This window comes from Helobdella robusta (genome assembly GCF_000326865.2).
Source record: "Helobdella robusta unplaced genomic scaffold HELROscaffold_4, whole genome shotgun sequence".
In the NCBI taxonomy this organism is placed as follows: Eukaryota; Metazoa; Annelida; class Clitellata; order Rhynchobdellida; family Glossiphoniidae; genus Helobdella; species Helobdella robusta.
Window position 1 is genome coordinate 2933428 of NW_008704902.1, and position 19771 is coordinate 2953198.

Consider the following 19771-nt stretch of genomic DNA (forward strand, 5'->3'; position numbering starts at 1 on the left):
ACATTAAAACATTAAAATGATTGAAATAAAAATATTGATATGCCTAAAAGTTGCATTATTTAAATAAAAAAACACTTAACAAAAATAAATATAATATATAAATATAATAAATAAATATAATAATAACAATGATAAATAATAATAGTTATAATAATAAAAACAATAATTAAAAGGTTTTCAGATCCGGTAAAAAACAATCAAATAAGCAAAGTTTTCATTCAGTGCACGGATGCTAATGCCGTTACAAGCAGGATTGTTGGTCATTGCGATTATTGTTATTTGCGATTAGATACTTTAGTTTACTACATTAAGAAAGGAGAGAGAGAAAGAGAGAGAGAGAGAGAGAAAGAGAGAGAGAGATTGAAAATTGCAATTTATTAAATGTGCATCTTCCAGCGAATCACTCGAATTTTATCTACTCTGGAAATAATCCTGTTATCTCGTAATGTGGGAGGAGTCAAATTAGATCACGTGCACGACGACGATTCTTATTGGTCGTGAGTCTGCGATGAAGTGATGCTATTGGTCGATCAATTAGTTGCGGTTGATTATGGAAAGCGATTGTTGAAATAAAATAAATGGATAATGGTCGAGCGCCGTCTCATAAGTGTAGCGCCTGATCGCTCAATCTCCTCTGCCGTTTAAAATTATTATTCAACATCTCTCTCTCCCTCTCTTCCTGCCCTCATCGTCCTTTTCGTTTCATCCAACAACATTATTTAATTAATTAATCAGTTAATTAATCACGTGATAAACAATATCAAACTGTGGATTTGTTTAAAGTTGAGTTTTTTAGTTGAGTTGTTTACAAATAAATAAGCAAGCATATATATGAAATTTAATATGTATAAAAAACACGTGAAGAAGATTAAATTGTTGAGGTAGATGGAGCAGCTAGCCGAATTTGTGTCGCAATCTTTCGAGTCGAAGCGCAAATTATCAATCGCCAACATTGTTTACAAGTGGCAAACGACATCAAACGACTTCAACAACAGCAACAACACAACGCATAAAAATCACAACAACTTAAATGAACAGTTGATGAGTAACAAAATTAAAACAGCCAATCATGTGCGCTACTCGAAGAACAACAACGCGGACAACAATATAAACGATATCGAAGACAACTACATCAGCGACCACTCCATCCAAAGCACCGAAGAAAAAAATTTGAAAATTAATACCAAACTTAAGAAGGATCGATACGAGAGAGGAGGAGTACATGGAGATAAGGTCAACCCGAGCAAGTCATCAATCAATACCAACAATGACGTGAACAAGGTTAGAGACATTAGCTCTAATGAGAACAACAACAGCAACAAAACCACCAATGATTATCATGGCACTTTCAACAAAAACATCCACACCATCAAAAACACATCATATTCATTCAAATCTTCTTCCAACAACAGTAAATTTGATATCGACGTTATTGACAATGGCGATGACAAGGACGATTATGACGATGATAAAAGTACTAACGATGAAGATGATGATGACTATTATGATGGTGAACATTATTTACATGATGCAATAAAGAAAGAAATAATTGGTACAACAACTTTGAACAACACTGATTCCAACATCACCAACAACGACAACAGCAACAGCAGCTGTCATTTCAGAAACAACTACAACAACTACATTAAGAACAGCAAACACATCAGCAATAACAACAATAACAATAACAACAGTTACTGCAGCAGCGATACACAAATGAATGAGAAAGATTGCTACAAAAATTTGAAGCAACAATTTCGAGAAGTTGGTGAGAGAAGGAAACAATACAGCATCCATCATTATCGGGATGCTTGCTACAAAGTTTCAACCTTCGATGATCATAGTGATGGTGATGATGACGACGATGATAAAAATATTGACGTAGATGTTGATGATAAGAACGCAGTCCAGCAAAACATTTCCACATTGAACAGCAACAGCCGCAGCAGCTTCGTCCTTGACCTTGTTCCCCAAGGAGGCAACTATGAAGAGAACAACACTGGAAGACACAATGACCATGACAAAAGTGATGAAAAGAGTGGAGACAGGAACCACAATGTGAGCAGCAACGATGATAATGAGACGAGAGGCATCAAATGTATTGTTGAGGCCAGCCCAGGTGATCAACCAGTAGATATCATTGCAAACGGAGAGCTGGTTGACAACGACGCTTGTGAAATAAACAAACATTTGCATTGTAAGAACATTTTATTGAACACAAGTGTACAGGAAGAAAACGAATATGAAAAAACACAAGTTTTTGAAAGTGAAGCTGACTCAAATGAGACGGAGAAACAAAAATTGATGAGAGTGTTGCCACAAAACAATCCAACCAAGCGAATTGATAACGATGAAACACATGATGCAAACGTTGAACAACAACATGTGGCTTCCAGAGACCAACATCCTCAACCGACCAACAACAAGCAGGAGACACATGACAGTGAACCAACAAATGCTCACAAGAGAAAATTCATTCACCACGTGTTAGATGTTGAGAACCTCATCGGAACAAAACATGCAAGTGAGTTCATGACCTTTGCTGCATTTGCATTTGCACTTGAATCTCTTTTCAAAAAAAGCATGAAAACAGTATCTAGTTTATATTTCGTTAAACATTTTGGCTTCTAACAAAATTTTTATTTAAACAATTTGGCAAATAAAACTGACCAAGATCGCCGCTCTGGCATTATTTAGATTTTTAGCAAGAACAAAAATTATTATAAAACTAACAAATAAAACACTAAATAATATCACAAATATGAAGTTTATGAAACATCGTTAATACAGTTCCAACACTTTCAGCACACTTTTACACAGCAACATAATATTTTCAAATTCTCTGAGCTTCAAAAAATATTTTTCAATTTATTTTTCCAATTAATTTTCAAGTTGTGTAAGTTACTAAGATGGATAGATTGCAACGTGATGGGCTGAGATTTCTTTGCAATCCAACCTGTTCAGTGGCACAGTGGGACCTGATGCGTTTCAAAAACCATTTCAAAATCTCGCCCCTTACACGAATATGTTTCGTCATGTTTCTGCCTAATTATACACGCGTATGTGTTTATATGTTTTGTGCGTGTTTGCGTGTGTCTATTTTGCTTAGGTGTTGGTGCATCGTATATGACATTCTTGTTTATTTGTCCTGTTTTCTGAAATATTCGTTTAACATTTTAATCATTACAACGTTTAATAAATTGGTACTTTTGAATTGTGGGACAATAACGTAAAGAAGCGGTTGACATTAACAACAACAAAAACAGCAAATAGCAACAACTTTTAAAGTGTAAACACTTTAAACAATCAGTTAATATAAATCGAAGCAGCAATTAACATGAAAAACAACAGTCAACAATGAAAGTTTACAGGAACTACCTACCAGCACGCAACTTCAACTAACAAATCAACATTCAGAAGCAGCCGCAACAATGACTAACAACAAAAAGTCAAAGAAACGCGATCAAAAATTAACACAAGCATTAAACACATATTCTCTCAGCAGAATAATTGTTTACTCTACGACCACAAAATTTCAAAACTAACAAATTAAAAAAAAATTGGTTGGTAAAGTAAAAAGTGATGTCCCAAAATCAAAATATAAAAAAGTTTGTCATTAAGAAAGCATACAAAAATATGTGAGTGTGAGGGCTCTAAATTGGATCTGCCAGCACCTTCATCATGAAATATTTTGCCCGCCTGCCAACTTACATACACCAAACCAAGAAAAGAACCAACCAGCCAACAACCGACCAACCAACCGGCTGACTAACCAACCGTCTGACTAACTAACCAACCGACAAACAACCGACAAACCAGCCAACCAACCATCCGACTGACTAACCAACCAACCAGCCAACCAATCAACCAACCAAACAGCTATCTAGCCAATGAGCTATCAGTGGAAGGCAGGAGCTAACAAGAACAATGCATGCATGTACACGCCTGCCTGCTACGCCCTCAATTCTTATTATTCAATCGATCAACAGTCCCCTCATCTTCAATGTGTTTGAACTTTATTAATTGTACACACATACCACACACACACACACACACACCTACACACTCACACACACACACACACACACACACACGATTACGCGTGTCCAAAAATCTATAAAAAAATTTTAACAGTAGTGTGATTAGATGTTCTAGTGATGATGTGGTGATGTGATAACGTAAGTATGTGTGTGTTTATGTGTGTTTGTGTGTGTTTGTGTGAGTATGTGTGTGCTTGTGTGTGTGCATTATTTGTTCGTGTTAAGGTAGTTTGACAAATCCTGTGTTGATCAAATCTCATGCATTCAGTTGGAAGTCCATGCTGTGTTGTCGAAGATGCTTAAGATCTTCTTCGTCCTCATTCTTCTTCATTATCACCAGAACAGTTTATATCATTTAAAACAATTTCCTGTATTATGGCGGGCATTTTGTGTGTCTCGCTTTTAAATTTTCTCCATGAAGTTTGAGCAGTTATTCACAGTTGGGACATTTGTTTATTTCCATGACATGTCAACAAATTCTCTGGAATATAAGTACGGTGCCCCATAAAAACTCTGTAAAATTAAATGCTTCTATATGTTATTTATAAAAAAAATGCACATATATGACATTTGTATAAATTTATGTCTTTGCGAGTAATATATGTCTGTATGTTTATACGTAAGTACGAATGTTTGTGTGTGTGTATGTACGACGTATGTATGTATGGTTGTGTTTGTATGTATGTATGCATGTATGTAAGTATGTGTATGTGTATGTATATGTGTGTGTGTGTGTGCGTGTGCGTGTGTGTGTGTGTGGCGTGTGTGTGTAGTATGCATGAAAGACACGAAGGTACATGCATGCGTTCATATATATGAAATAAATTGTCTCCGAGCTACGGACAGAGCGTTGTATTAGATGGGCAAATAAAATGTCTAATTCAATTCTGGTAAAATGCGGAATAGCAAATTGCATAATTGAATTAATATTTTTATTCTCTTTTTTTCTCTTCCTTTTTTGTTCGTGAAAATTTAGAAATGAAATGTGCAAACAAATATTCGCTTTAATGTTTGGTCTGCTGATGTGTTATGATGTTGCATGTGATGTTACATGTGATGTTAAATGTGATGTTGCATGTGATGTGATAATGTCTTGCTTTGTGGTTGTTGTGTTGTGATGTGGGCAACGCTTTAATGTTGTATTTGTTGTGTTGTGATGGCAGGATGGTTCTACGTGTCAATGTGCTGTTGTGAGGTGTTGTCATTGTTGTTGTTGTTGCTGCTGCTGTTGTTGTGATAATACGATGACGTCATATTGATCTGACGTTGGAGTAAAGCGTGATGTTATGTTGTCAGATGATGATGAGGAAGTTGATCGCCTGTTAAATCTTAAATATAAATATACGCCTTTCAAATAAAAATTTTGAAATTCGTGAACATACTTAAAATTATTCAAAGCAAATAATTAAATTACTAAAATTAAAAATTCCAAATACATATAATAATTTTTTAAAGAATTTCAAAACTTTATATGCAATTAAACAATGTTGATTCATTCATCGAAAATTATTTACTTTCGCAAATTTATATTTTTTATGCGTAAAGCAAATTGTTTTATTTAAAATTACTTACAAGCAAATCTGCAGACACGTACATAAAAACACTCACGCAAACTTACACACACACACACACGCACACACACACGCACACACACACACGCACACATACACATACAGAAAAGCACGCAAACACATTTACATAATAAATAAAATACTAGCAACTGGAAAAATTTCTTAAAGAATGAAAAAGGAAGACAGACGGAAAGATGGAGGGTTAGGTAGTAGATTGGATGACAACACCTTCTGACAAATCCTTCATAATCCAACATGACTTCGAGTAATTGCCAATTAGCAAAATGGAAAACACGGTGGACACACATATGTACATAACAATGATGACCACATTCAAACATTTTCAAATACGTTGTACATGTATGCGTATGTACATTTTTGTACATACGCAACGTTCGATTGTTCCACTGTGTTTATTAAGAATTGTGTGCGTGTGTGTGTGTGTATGTATGTGTGTGTGCGTGTGTGTGTGTATGTGTGTGTATGTATGTGTGTGTGTGTGTGTTTGTTAGTCAGAGAGGCAGTGCAAGGATTAATGATAACGATGATAATAATAAGGATGTTTCTGTAGCTGATGTTCCAGATGTCTGTAAAGAAGTGCTGCTGTTGTAGGTGTTGTTTATGAGGATGTTGTTGCTAGTTTTTCTCGAATGTGTTGTTGTTTTAGATGCCGGTGTAGACGTTGTCAAGAATGTTTTCGCGGATATTGTTGAGAGTTAGCGATGTTGGGTAATTAACGTTGTAGTTGTTATAACCGAGATTGCTAACGTTCCATTCTGCTGTAGTTGTTGCTGATTGCTAGGTGGTTGTTGACATTGGATGGAGTAAGTTTGGAGTTGCAGCCCTGGTTGGTGGCACGTTTTAATTTTTAAAACTCATCAATCATCTTTCAAATCGTGTTCAGCGCTCGTAAATTACTAGTTGTGTTGCGTGTGGCCTATTGTTGTTGATGTTGTTGATGTTGTCGTTTTGTTGTTGTTGTTGGTGGTTTGTGGTTACTGGTGTTTGCATGATGTTGCTGTTATGTTGTTGTTGATGATGTTTGCTGTTTGTTGTCATTCGTTTTGTATGGCTCATGTTGATGCATCGGCTTAAAATTTGTTTAAAAATAGTTATTATCGAGAATTTTTTAAAAGCTGTTGAAAGAATGAAAATATTCTAAATGAAATAATTACATTCATCATGGGACTCGTTGATCTTCATCTATAATCAACTATAATTACAAAATGCTATCATCGTTGTCGTCGTCATCATCATCATCATCGTTGTCATCATTGATATCATCATCTCATCATTTTTCAATCATCATCATTATTATTATTATTGTCATAATTTTTAAAACCAATATTAACTCCACCAAAACCAACAGCAACAAGCTTTCATAAACAATTTATAAATCTGTATTACCAAAACACTAAAACACTTCAACATTGTTGCTACAACAAAACACATAACAGCAACAACAACAACCATCACACAACACCAACAACAACACAGAGCAATCGAACAAGAGAACATCTGTAAATGAACAATTACCTGGCCAATGATACGAGCGCACCAACGTTTAATTGATGACTTGTGTGTTATGCTACTCTATGTCACATTAAGTGGTTGTGCTTTTGTGTGTGTGTGTAAGTTTGCTTATGTGTGTGCATGTCTTTGTGGGATATGCGTGTGTGTTTGTATGTATGTGTTTGATTGGTTTATTAATTTGTATCTTAAATAACGTTTATTATTTTAAAATTTTAAAGATAAATTAATAATATATTATGGTGAAACTAATTGCCGGCAACAGAAATTCGACATAAAATCCCACACACTAGCCAGAAAAACTCAAAAAAACTTGAAACAAAATATTAAAGCCAATCTTACATAATGGCAGGAATTCAACGTGACAACAATAATATAGAGCAAAAACATCAACATAATAACAAAACAGTCATTGTGAAACAACAACATCACGACAACAACGCACCACACAATACAACAACAATCTGACAATACAGTCGGTATTGAATAACAACAAATTATTGAGGTCAGCAACAATTAAATGTTCATCAACTTTCACCTCTCCAGCCTCTCCTTCGTTCATCCACACGCAATTATTTTACTTGTTCGTTCGATCGTTCGTTTGTTTGCTCGTTTGGTTGTTCATTCGTTCGTATGTTCGTTCTTACGTTAATTTATTACCATCTACAAATCTTAATGAAAATTTTCTTAAAAATTAAAATGCAGAAGATGAAAAGAAAGGTGGTGATGGTGATGGAGATGATGGCGCTGAGGACAGAGCAGCAGCAGCAGCAGTCCACATCATCAGCAACAATCCACTCATTCACTCACAATATTATCATTCATTTCTCTTCCATCCTCCTCAACATCCTCATCATCCTCATCATCCTCACCATAATTTCATGCAACAGTTTCAAAACCAGCACCAATACTTCAAGTGTTACAAACCAAACAGTTTATACGATCACATCAATAACAAAGATTACGAAAACAGCATTAACATTAACCACAACAACAACAAAATTAAATGTGACCCAGTTATGCACAACAACTACCAACATAACCAAAAAAATAATAAACATGATGATGATGATGATGATGATGATGTTAGCACCGCCAAGCACGATGACGATAATGATGATTGCGTTGCTGAATATGATGATGATGATGATGATGAACAGACTGATACCAAATATAGAAACTTCCAGAATTTCAACAAAAATCATTATCATCATCGACAGCAACATCAACAGCAACAACCAAAGATACATGAAAAATCAAAGACACCAACAGAAGCAGCCAATAAAACATACCTTGGTTACGACAACAACAGCAGCAACAAAATCAACAACGGTGTTCCTAAGGACAACCAAGACAGCAAGTTCCATTTTTCGTTATTGCCTCAAACAACAAAATGCAACAACACCAACAACAATAATGTCAATGTAATCAACAGCAGCAACAAAACCATCAACAACAACAACAATAATGCCAACAGCAGCCCCAATAACAACAACAACATTACAATCACCTCATCTCCTAATGTTGATGTAAGTTAAAATTAAAACTTATTACATTTATATGTACAACATTATTTACAATATTGACAAATTATTTAAAAAATAGATGAACTAGACCTTTTATTCATTATGTGGCTGTTTGCTGCATCCGTGCATATGTTTGTGCAAGTTACCGTTCTGATACTTTAAGCCAGCATTCTCGCGGTCCTTGGTAGATTTGAAATAAGAAGTTAATTTTTATTAGCAGTGTACGTACGTGATTAAATGACCTATCCTGAAAAGTGTTCAGTTTTTGTTTTTGACATCCTACATTTTCAAAGTTCTTTTAAATGTCTGAATATGTGATTCCCAAATATGATGTAATATGATCAGTTGATTGTTTGGTTAAAGTGCCTAAATATGCCTAAGAAAAATTTAGCTGATGAAGTGGGCAAATGAGCATTATCGGAAAAGTTTGTAAATCCGACAGAAGCATCTATATTTTTCAAATTTATCGATGATTTTACAAAAGTGTATCCTCTTAAAAAACGTTTATTCATCTAGAGCCTGTGCTTATTTTACAGGAAAGAAAAGAAATGATGTTATGTTCATAACCATAAGCAAATTTTAAAATGTTCAAATACACATACAGTCACTTTTAAAAGCATTTGCCATCAAAACGTATTAGATAAATAAACACAAATATGCCATCACTTTTGAAGCATTTGTTCAAAAAATAAACGTCCTAGACGAGTAAAGACGAATGTATATATATATATATATATATATATATATATATATATATATATATATATACATATATTCATTGCAGGGCGATGAACAGCAGCAGCAGCAACAAATCCCAAAAATCAAACAACGCCGCAGCAGGACGAACTTCACGATCGAACAGCTGAACGACCTCGAGAAGTTGTTCGACGAGACCCACTATCCAGATGCCTTCATGAGGGAGGAGCTCAGTCAGAGGCTCGCACTCTCTGAAGCTAGGATACAAGTAGCTGTGATGGTGATGATGATGATGTCTGTTAAGATGAAGATGACGACGATAGTGATAATGATGATGACGATGGTGATGAAGATGATGATGACGACGGGGATGAGAATGACGATGTTTGTAAGGATGATGATGATGACGATGATGATGGTGATGATGATGACGATGGCACACAACAACAACATCATCCCACCAACAACAACAACGAAAATAATAACAACAACGACATAACTGCAAACAAAGAAAAAGAAAGAGAGCAGCTAAAGATCTAACCTCATTTGTTCGCTCGATACAATGTCATCATGAGGTCACGTGATGCTAATGTTGTTGTTGTTTTTATTTTTGTTATTAGTATTTTGTTGTTGTTATTTCAATGTTTTTTTTGTTGTTGCTATGACAGTTTTTATTGTCGTTATTGTTTTGTTGTGTTTATATTAAGATGTTTATATCAGGCACATTTGCTGGAGTTAGATGCATTGACGGAGATATTGATGATTTGTCAAAATGCTTCTTCTGTGATTTTGTCGTGTTATTGTTGTTGTTTTGCTGTTGTCGTTGTTTTGATGGTGACGTCATGATGATGCCATTAAGATGTTGTTGCGGGAGGTTGCATTTGAAGTTTTTTCTGCAGCTTCGTTGCGATACAGTGGTTGTCATTGTTGTTGTAGCTGTGATGTTGCGATACATTGGTTGCCTATGTTGTTGCAGCTGATGTTGCGATACAGTGGTTGTCTATGTTGTTGCAGCTGATGTTGCGATACAGTGGTTGTGTATGTTGTTAATGCCGCTTCTGTTAGATTGTCTGGACTTTTTAATTTCAAAATTTTTAGTCTATTGTTGGATGATTTTCTTTTTGGATGATTTATCGTTGCATAACGGAAAGATCGAATGAAAGTTTGTTGCAGTGGCGGGAAGGAAGGATGGAGAAAGTGATGAAGAATGCGAAGATGTTGCTGTAGAGGATGATGATAATGATGATGATGATTATAGTGTTAGTGATAATAGTAGAAATAATAACAATTAACATGTCGTTATAAATAGCGTGGTAATAAACATGATGATGGTGATGATGATGATGATGATGGTGGTGGTGATGATGATGATGATAATGATGATGATAACGATGGTGATAACGATGATGATAATAACGATGATGAGACAAAAGCATGTACCGATTTCATGATGAAATGATTAAAAAATAATTAGTGGGTGTGATGTCGATCGTAGTAATGTAGAAACGGCGTCATCATGACGATGATAACGACAATAATGATGTTACATGGGATGGTGAAGATATTTAAATAAGGCAAATATATGTCTATACACATGCAAACAGACAAAAACTATATTGTGAACATTTTTTAAAAATAGCAGAAAAGAATAAATCAGAGACAAGTGATAAGAATTAGGTTCTGAGTTACCAAAAACGAAAAAGCCAAAAGAGCAATGTTATTTCCATGCATACATATGTAATACACACCACTCTTCACTACACATTCCTCAATTATTGATAACTATTTATTATGTACAAAATACCTGACGTGTGACCAACTCGACCGATTCAACGAACACACCCAGATCTTGAAATTTAACAAGGAATAATTTATTTAACTTAAATTATTTTTGTTAATGTTGTTATTATCATTATTATATTATATTATGCCTATTAGGGCATTATATTATTATATTATTATTTATATCACCATTATAAATAGGATAAATAACAATCAATAAGAAAGCCTAACAGAGGAGGGATGGGCGAATGATGGATTGGCCAGCGATATAAATATTTTTAATTAGCAGGCATCACGTTCAAAAGGAAGCGGAAATTGACGTAACGTAAAGTAACGTAACAAACGTTTGCAGACGTAATTTGGCACTTCATAGACTGCAGTCTTGTTGGCCGGCTTGGCAAATAAAGATTAACGATTCTGCTCCTTCATTGATCTTGAACATTTTCTTCTCTTTTTTATTCAATTACGATTCTCCTCGTTTTTTATTGCACTCAATCTGAGGCTTCGTGTCCCGTCTACTTCTGTTTCGGTTGTAGAAGGAGATGTTAATGATTAATAGAGGAATTTGTATTTATTCGCTGATCGGTCGGCAATCTTATCATCCTCATTTAAAAGGATACTGAATAAATTTTGTGTGGATTGTACTTTATGCGCGCGTGTCAACTCTGTCGCAGTTTCAGATTTATCTTTTCCATATTCCAGACAAAGAAGTTTACTAAGAATGGAATTTAAGGGCATGAAAATTCAGATATTAAAAATTACAAGTCGAAATGCACATTTGCACGATGTGCGCTTGTAGGAGGAGGCCGTTAAAAGTTATTACATCACGTTTCGTGTTGAGTTAGTGTCGCAATTGGAAGAAAAGTGTCTGGCTCAGAGCAAATTGTTCTAATTCATTTAAACGAGGCTTGCCTACTATAATTTCATTTCTCTATTCATCTACTACACTAAACTCTTTCGCTCTCTCCAATCTCTTCTATTTTCTTTCTGTCTCTCTCTCTCTCTGTCTCTCTTTTTCTCTCTCTCTGTATTTCTTTAATTTTTTTTCTAATTGTTTTTTTTTATTCTATTCGCTTTCATTTCATTGTTTTCTAATTTTTTAATGTAAGACAATTATTTATTATTATTAAACTTTTATTATTTTTTATTTATATAAATTACGTTAATTTTTAATATAACTTTAACTAGTAAGGAACAAAAAGTTATATTTGCGAGTTCATATACAATGTTTAAAGGTTTAAAATCACCATTTTCCGTGCAAATGCTAGAATATTTGAATTCTACACCACAGTATCAGTGCAGCTACATGCAATAACGTACTTTAAAAAAATATACAAAATTTTTTAATGTTCGATTTAAAGATTGAAACATTTGTTTGCTCTTTCGATTTTATTAAACAGTAAAAATTCAAATTTACTGTTGCATTCGATAATGCATAAAATTAAACAAAAAAAGTCAAAACTTATCAACCATGATTCATGTTGAATTTTGTTGAAGTCCTTACCGATCACAGGTTGTTATCATACATGCTCCGTTTTGAATGTACGAACGACCTATTTGATACTTAAAATGCACTTGCAAATCTTCTTCTTATTTAATTCTAGAAGGACCAATGCAGTCTTGCCAAACCATGCCAGTGCCCTTCAGGGTCCGGTCCCACTAGGCCTTACCAGTACCGCGTTTGAGAAAGATCCTAAATTTTACGCGAATCCATGTAATATTTTCAGAATCAATCATGCATTCAAACCAAATTTTCTGTTAAAGGAAGAAGCGGTGCTCTCTCGAGTGACGTTGGCGAATAAATATTTTTTATTTGAATTCGAAATTTAATTATCAATTTTTGTTGTATTTTAATTTAATTTTAATCTAATCCCAAAATTATTTTGAATGCACCACTTTCAACTTGAATATCTCAGCAAACCCTGAAAGAGAACTGCTTGTTAGGTGAGCAGGACGCTGAAAGGAACATTTTCAAACAAACTTACACACAGTCACAAATACTTACACACAAACATGCACACCACACACATCTATACATACCTTTATTCACCTACGAAACGCATACACATATAAACACACATGTGCATACATACATGCATGCATTCAAACATACAGACATAAATGCACATACATGCATGCATATATGCATAAATACATACATGCATGCATACATACATACATACATAAATGCATGCATGCATACATACAAACAAGCAGCAGCTCGGACATGAATATAGGATAGCACGGAAGGATTCTCAATTGACGAGGAGTTATAATTGTTGTTTAAATTGCATTACAAGTGAATAATGAGCTATTCTGCTGATGTTCTTTTCCTTCTCCTCTTTTTCTTCTTCATCCTCTTACATCCTCTTTCCTATCTTCCTGTAGACATTCATAAGAATTGTACAACAGATTTCTGATTTTATGAGCATCTTTATCTCTAATGTCTCAGGTTTGGGAGAGGTTGACCAAATTAATTTGTTTAGCATAGAAATGTAATGGAAGTAATTTAAATTTTAAAAATATTTAATGAACATCAGGTAAATATTAAAAAAAAACACGAACAGTTAAGTATAATAATTTTGATGCTTAATTGATTTAAAACTTCATAATTGTCCTGCCATCATATTTGTCAATAGAAATTAAATTGAAACGAAAATTCAATTGAAACGTTCTTATACTGAGCTGTCTGCTGAGAAGTTTTAAGTTTTTAACTTTTTTTAATGCACACGAGCTTCTTTAAATTATTGACGGCGTTAAACTGGCGGCAAGCGACGAACGAATGTTCGGGAAATGACTGGCAGTGCAATCTGCCAATGTCTCAACAGCAGGTTTTGAGTTTTGTAAGCGCTGCTTTTTCATTTTGAAATTTCAGAGTCAACTTCAAGGTTTCTGATCTTTTGAGAATTTTCACCTCCGATGTTTGCATGAGGGTAGTTAACATTAACGCTGATGGTAGATAATAATGGACGATACGAAGCGTTGATGACGAATGTGTCTGTTTTTAAGCAGTGATGAATCCGTTTTTGATAAATTTTAAAACCGATTTATAATTTTGGATGAAATCTATGTTTTTCGTGCAAAATTATACTATATTTGAAAAGTTGTGATGGACTGCATTATAATATGCGTTAACAGAAATTTGGTTGTCTCCAAATTCATAAAGGTGGAAAAGTTGGCACATCTGACAGAAATGAAACTCTGGTCACCCTCTTCGTTTTGGGATAGGATGGGATGGGAATGGGATAAGATGGGATAGAAGGAAATGAGATTGGATCCTGTGTGTTGCGTGCCGTTTATCCCGCTGATTTCAAAGCACTTCTGTCAAATTCTGACAGAAGTGCTTTTGTGACAGAAGTGTCAAATGAGTGTTTAACATTTTTCATATTGCTAAATAACTCAAGGAAGTACGAAATCACATAAAAAATTATGTATCGCAAAATTTAGAAATTGTGAATGGTTTAGAATTATTTGTGGCTAAATGAAAAAGTTATTTCTTTTTAAAATGAAATGTTCTCATTTTGTAACACTTTAAAGTTAAAAATGTGCTAGCGCAAATTGATAACTTTAGTGACAAAATTTTAAAAAAAATGACGTTTAAAATAAGCAAGCGATTTAACAAATAAAAAAATTAATTAATATAAATACAAAACATTGAATAAACTGAATTAGGCGAACTCATTCATAAAGACGTTGCTCTAATCCAGTTAACAAGAGATAAATGCCTTGCATAATAATGATGGATGTCCGGTATGATTGGCTGCTGGGTTCGTAATTAACCAATAAATAAACATTGCCTATGAAGACGACATTATTTTGTTTTATTTGCTTGGAGGGTGTATGTATTTGTATCTGTATGTGTGTATGTGCGTTCGTGTTTATATGTGAGTGTGTGTATGTTGGCGTGTGTGCGTGTGTTTGTGTATGTATATGTGTGTGTGTGTGCATGTGTAGCTCAGCACACATCCCAACACAAGTGCAAGTCTCTATCTAGAATAATTACATTGTATAAATGCTTGTGTAGGGCGATAATAAAATAATAAATGAATTATTATCTACCCAAGGTGCTAAAAGTGTTATTACATAATTGAAACATCTAAGTAGGTAGGCTTTCCTTGCATTGACGACGAGCGTGCGTGTGTGTTTGTGTGTGCGTGCGTGTGTGTGTGTGTGTGGAAGTGTGTATTCATGTGTGTGTCCGTGTGGACATGTCCGAATGATATGTGTTACTTTTCCTAATTTGAATAGATAAAAATTTATGTTCGAACTCTTGTGCGTGCATGTATGATGTTATATGTTATACGATGTACTCACACGTGCACAAACACATATACACACATATATAGCAAAATAACAAAAATGTATATTACGTACACACACACACACGCACACACACACGCACACACAAACAAACACGTGCGTTGGTGATGATAGAGACCAGCGGGCACATACATTTTTATACGCTAGTATAATAATGCTAATATTTCGCGTCATTAATATGAGCGCAGACGATAAAAAATTACCGATGCAAATGTGATTATCATTGGATTCATTCATTATTTATCAACGTTTCTATGGCTGATAGCGGTCATCGTTAGTCGTCGTTGTTGTTGCTGTTGTGTGGCAGTTGTGGGGTGTGACTGATGTGTGGCGTGTGGCTGTTGTGTGATGTGGCTGTGGTGTGGTGTGGCTGTTGTGTGGTGTGGCTGTTGTAGGATGTGGCTGATGTGTTGTGTGGCTGTGGTGTGGTGTGGCTGTTGTGTGGTGTGGCTGTTGTGTAGGATGTGGCGATGTGGCTGTTGTGTGATTTGTCTTATTTGTTGTGTTGTGTTATGTAGTTGTTGTGTTGTGTGGCTGTTGCATAGTGTTATGTGGCCGTTGAGTAGTGTTAAGTGGTAGTTGTGTTGTTCTTGTAGCTGTTGTTGTGTTAGTGTTTTGCGGTTGTTGTTGTGTGGTCGTTAGGGTAAAACTGTGTAGTTGACGTTGTTTTGTGTTAGTATTGTATAGTCGTTGCGGTTTTATGTTTCATTTTCTTTTCGTTGTTTGTGGTTCTTTTGTTTTATTAACTGTTGGTTGTTTTTTATAAGTATTCTTCTTAAGTTCGTTGTTGTTGGGTGGTTTTTTGGATGCATTTGTTGTTGCCGACGATTCAACTGATGAAATTTGAATGTTTATAACATTATGCAGCATTGTTGATGTCTTGTTGTGGAGCTTTCAAAATTATTCCTTCAACGACCTTTCCAACATTTCGCTCATTGTTTTGTTTGATTAATGACTCAAATGAGCAATAATTGATCAGCTCATAATTTGATTAACGAAGCGATGCCACAGAATATAACGACATTTTGCAATTATTTGCTGGTTGCAGGCAGGATGTATATTGGGCAATAAATTAAACGCATGATCAAATTAGGAAGAATTCATGATCTGAAACAATATTTTTAACTTTTTAACAGTGTGAGTTTTAAACTTTCAAACGCTTTCTGTAAATAGTACGCGCGTTTTTATCTGAACCTAAGCGGCAAGAATAGAAGGCTGATTAATGACCAAATGACCAACCAACTTACCAACCAACCAAACAACCAACCAGCATAGGGGCAAAATTGTAACACAATCAACTCTTAATCAGCAGCTGCATGGAATTTTAGATAGCAACGAAATGACATTCTATTTTAATGAGGCTATTTCAGATTGAGCACATACTTTGTTTTTTGTACCTTTGTATACCAAAATATGGGCAAACATTTTGTGTAATTTTATGTATAAATATTTTCAATGGTTTATTAATTTGTTTTAATGAACATTTTCATTACTATTATGGTATGATAAAGAGATATGCAGAGAGCGTTTTAATGACTCCTCGATGTTTAAATTGGATAAGTAGATATATCAAAATAGATGGATACATCACATAATAATATAATATGATAATAACTAAGTAAATAATTGATCACCATTTTTCATTTTTCTCATCACCAACATCCTCATTATCATTATCATAATCATTACAACCCTTACAATCGTCATCACAATCATCATAATCATCATCATCATAATTAAAGCAGTCACTATTGCCAACCAAAACCTCCATCAATAACATCAATCAACAACAAAAACAATATCATCATTGTTAAAAGCATCACCACTGACATCATCATCATCAACAACAACAACAACTACGTCATCATCGTCCTCATTATCATCAACGTCATCTTCCTTGACATCAACGTCATCATAATTCTGACTAGGTGTGGTTTCAGAACAGAAGAGCAAAATGTCGCAAGCAAGAGAGCCAGCTACAGAAAGGTTGGTGGTGTGGTGTGGTGTTGGTATCAATTTGAACGTAACTTACCTTGTAGAGTGATGATTTAAATACTCTATTTATTTACTGGTGCCCTGTGTCCTATTTTGGATATTATCCTTATTAATCATCTTCAACCATTCGTTTACCTTTCATGTTTCAATCTGCCTTCATGATACATGTAACTTTCAGTTATTTCAAAATTTCACGCTTTCGCCGAACTCTTTCTGTAATTTTAACCAGAAATTTTAATGTTGTTGTTGTTGCTTTTTTACTTTTTTAAGTTATCATTAAGATTATTTATAATAAAATTTGATATGATATGATACCACCAAACATTGTGGAACAAAAAATAAAGGCAATTCTTGTGAATATTTCAAAAATATTAATAACAAGCTGAAGCTGCTCTGGTAGTTGTAGTAGTGACTGGGAAATTAGTTGTAGTATAGTCTGATCTCCTTATAGCGAACCTCTATACAGCGGAAATTTCTATATAACGAATTTTTCATGTTTCTTGGAATTTTACATATAAAGCACTATCTATAAGATGAAATTAATTTCTCTATGACGAACAGAATTTATAAAAGTTAAAAAAATATCTGATCAGCAAACATTCAATAAATTGATGTGATGTGATCAGTGCACTCCTTTAATATCATAAAACCATATTATTGTTTTTTGTCCTAGTATTCTAGTAATTTTTGCGAGTTCTACTTCGATTAATTTCAATGGAATCAAAATCATCGTCGCATGAAACAAAGAATAAGTTTTCCTTTTTAAATTTATTTTTTACAATCATATCATAAACTATTATTTTCTGTCATCAAAATAAACAATTAAGAGGTTGTTTTTCATAAATAAATTCTATATAAAGAAATTTCTATATAACGAATTTTTATCTTGGAACCATCAAATACGTTATACGTAGGTCCGACTGTTACAGTAGTAATATTATCAATACTAGCAAGAGTAATGAAATAAGAATTAACAAACTATAATAAATGTTGTAATAGATTTTTCTGCAATTGTAGATAGTACTGCAAATAAAGGAGTCGGCATCAGTAATAATAGGACTACGGTTGTTACTGCAATTATTAACATCTTAGGAGGGCAGAGTCGTCGTGAAATACAAACTAATGCCGAGAAGAGACATTAAGGCTACTCCCGTGAGAAATTATAAGAGGAGGACGTGTGGGCATCTGATTGGTTCTGACATTTCTTGACATCTCCAGCAGATCAATACATCAGCGTCCCACATAAAAGCGTCATCCTTCACGTTATTTGTTAACATCCGCGACCTCCGTCCATTGCCATTATTGCTGTTATTATCAAAGTTGTTTTTATTTTTACTATTATTTATTATTATTATTATTGTTGTTGTTGTTGTTGTTATTGTTATTCAAATTATTATTTTGTACGTTGTTCTTATTAAATTCGCTCTGGACATTGGGTGTAGTTGTTATTCGTCGTTAATTTTGAGACGCCAGTTCTTCTTGCTTTTGTTTCATTGTTGATGTGTGTTTGATTGATGTTGCTGTTGTTGTTCGTATCATATAATGTTATTGATGTCTTGTTGTTAGTAGGTCTATATTCGTTGTCATTTGTTTATGTTCTAGGTATTAATGTTGTTAATGTTATTGTCACTAGAACTGTCAAGTTAATGTTGTTGTAGTTTGTTTAATTCGTTACACGTTATTGTTGTGATGTTTGATGATGTTATTTTAGTTGATAATTTTGTTAATGGTGTTATATTAGTTGATGTTATTTGGGTCGATGTTGTTTGCTATTTCTATTATTATTTTCTTCCCTATTTATTGTCTTTTAAGATGAAAAAACGCTTCATCGGCTGAATCTAAAAATTTTTTATCAGCAGTAGAAACAAGGAGAAGCATTGAAATCTTTAATTATCTTAATGATCGTTTTTACAGAAAAATACCCGACTTGATATTTTTTTAAATTAAAAGATTTATCGGATTAAAAATAGAAAAACGCTCCTACATTCATGCGCATTGTGTGTATGTGTGTGTGCATCTAATCGTGAAAGAAATGAATTTAGGAAGTATTAAAGGCTCAAGGCATTTACTGTTTTCAGAAAAATTGCACCAACTTACAAATCTTTTCTCCATTGACTCTAATCTCTTTCCCACGCTCACAAATTTTATTATACTTATTGGCATGATATGTTTACAAATGATTAACATTTATGAAACTTATATATATATATATATATATATATATATATATATATATATATATATATATATATATATATATATATATATATATATATATATATATATATATATATATATAAATATATATATA

The 19771-nt window shown here is 33.9% G+C and overlaps 2 protein-coding genes across 2 annotated transcripts in view; both read left to right on the forward strand.

The window, feature by feature from the left end:
• Nucleotides 1-885: 885 nt before the first annotated feature.
• On the forward strand, nucleotides 886-2631 carry HELRODRAFT_162353 (hypothetical protein; the record flags this gene model as incomplete). Its single annotated transcript, XM_009024583.1, has 1 exon — nucleotides 886-2631. The coding sequence occupies one exon, from the start codon at nucleotides 886-888 to the stop codon at nucleotides 2629-2631; it is 1746 nt and encodes a 581-aa protein (XP_009022831.1).
• A 6751-nt stretch (nucleotides 2632-9382) lies between these two features.
• HELRODRAFT_67518 (hypothetical protein) overlaps nucleotides 9383-19771 on the forward strand; it is a gene marked incomplete at both ends in the record, with an annotated part of 11605 nt that continues 1216 nt past the window's right edge. Inside the window, 2 exons of the mRNA XM_009024335.1 lie at nucleotides 9383-9631; nucleotides 17394-17451. Of these exons, the coding sequence (XP_009022583.1) occupies nucleotides 9383-9631; nucleotides 17394-17451 (307 nt within the window). The remainder of the gene's footprint in view (nucleotides 9632-17393; nucleotides 17452-19771) is intronic.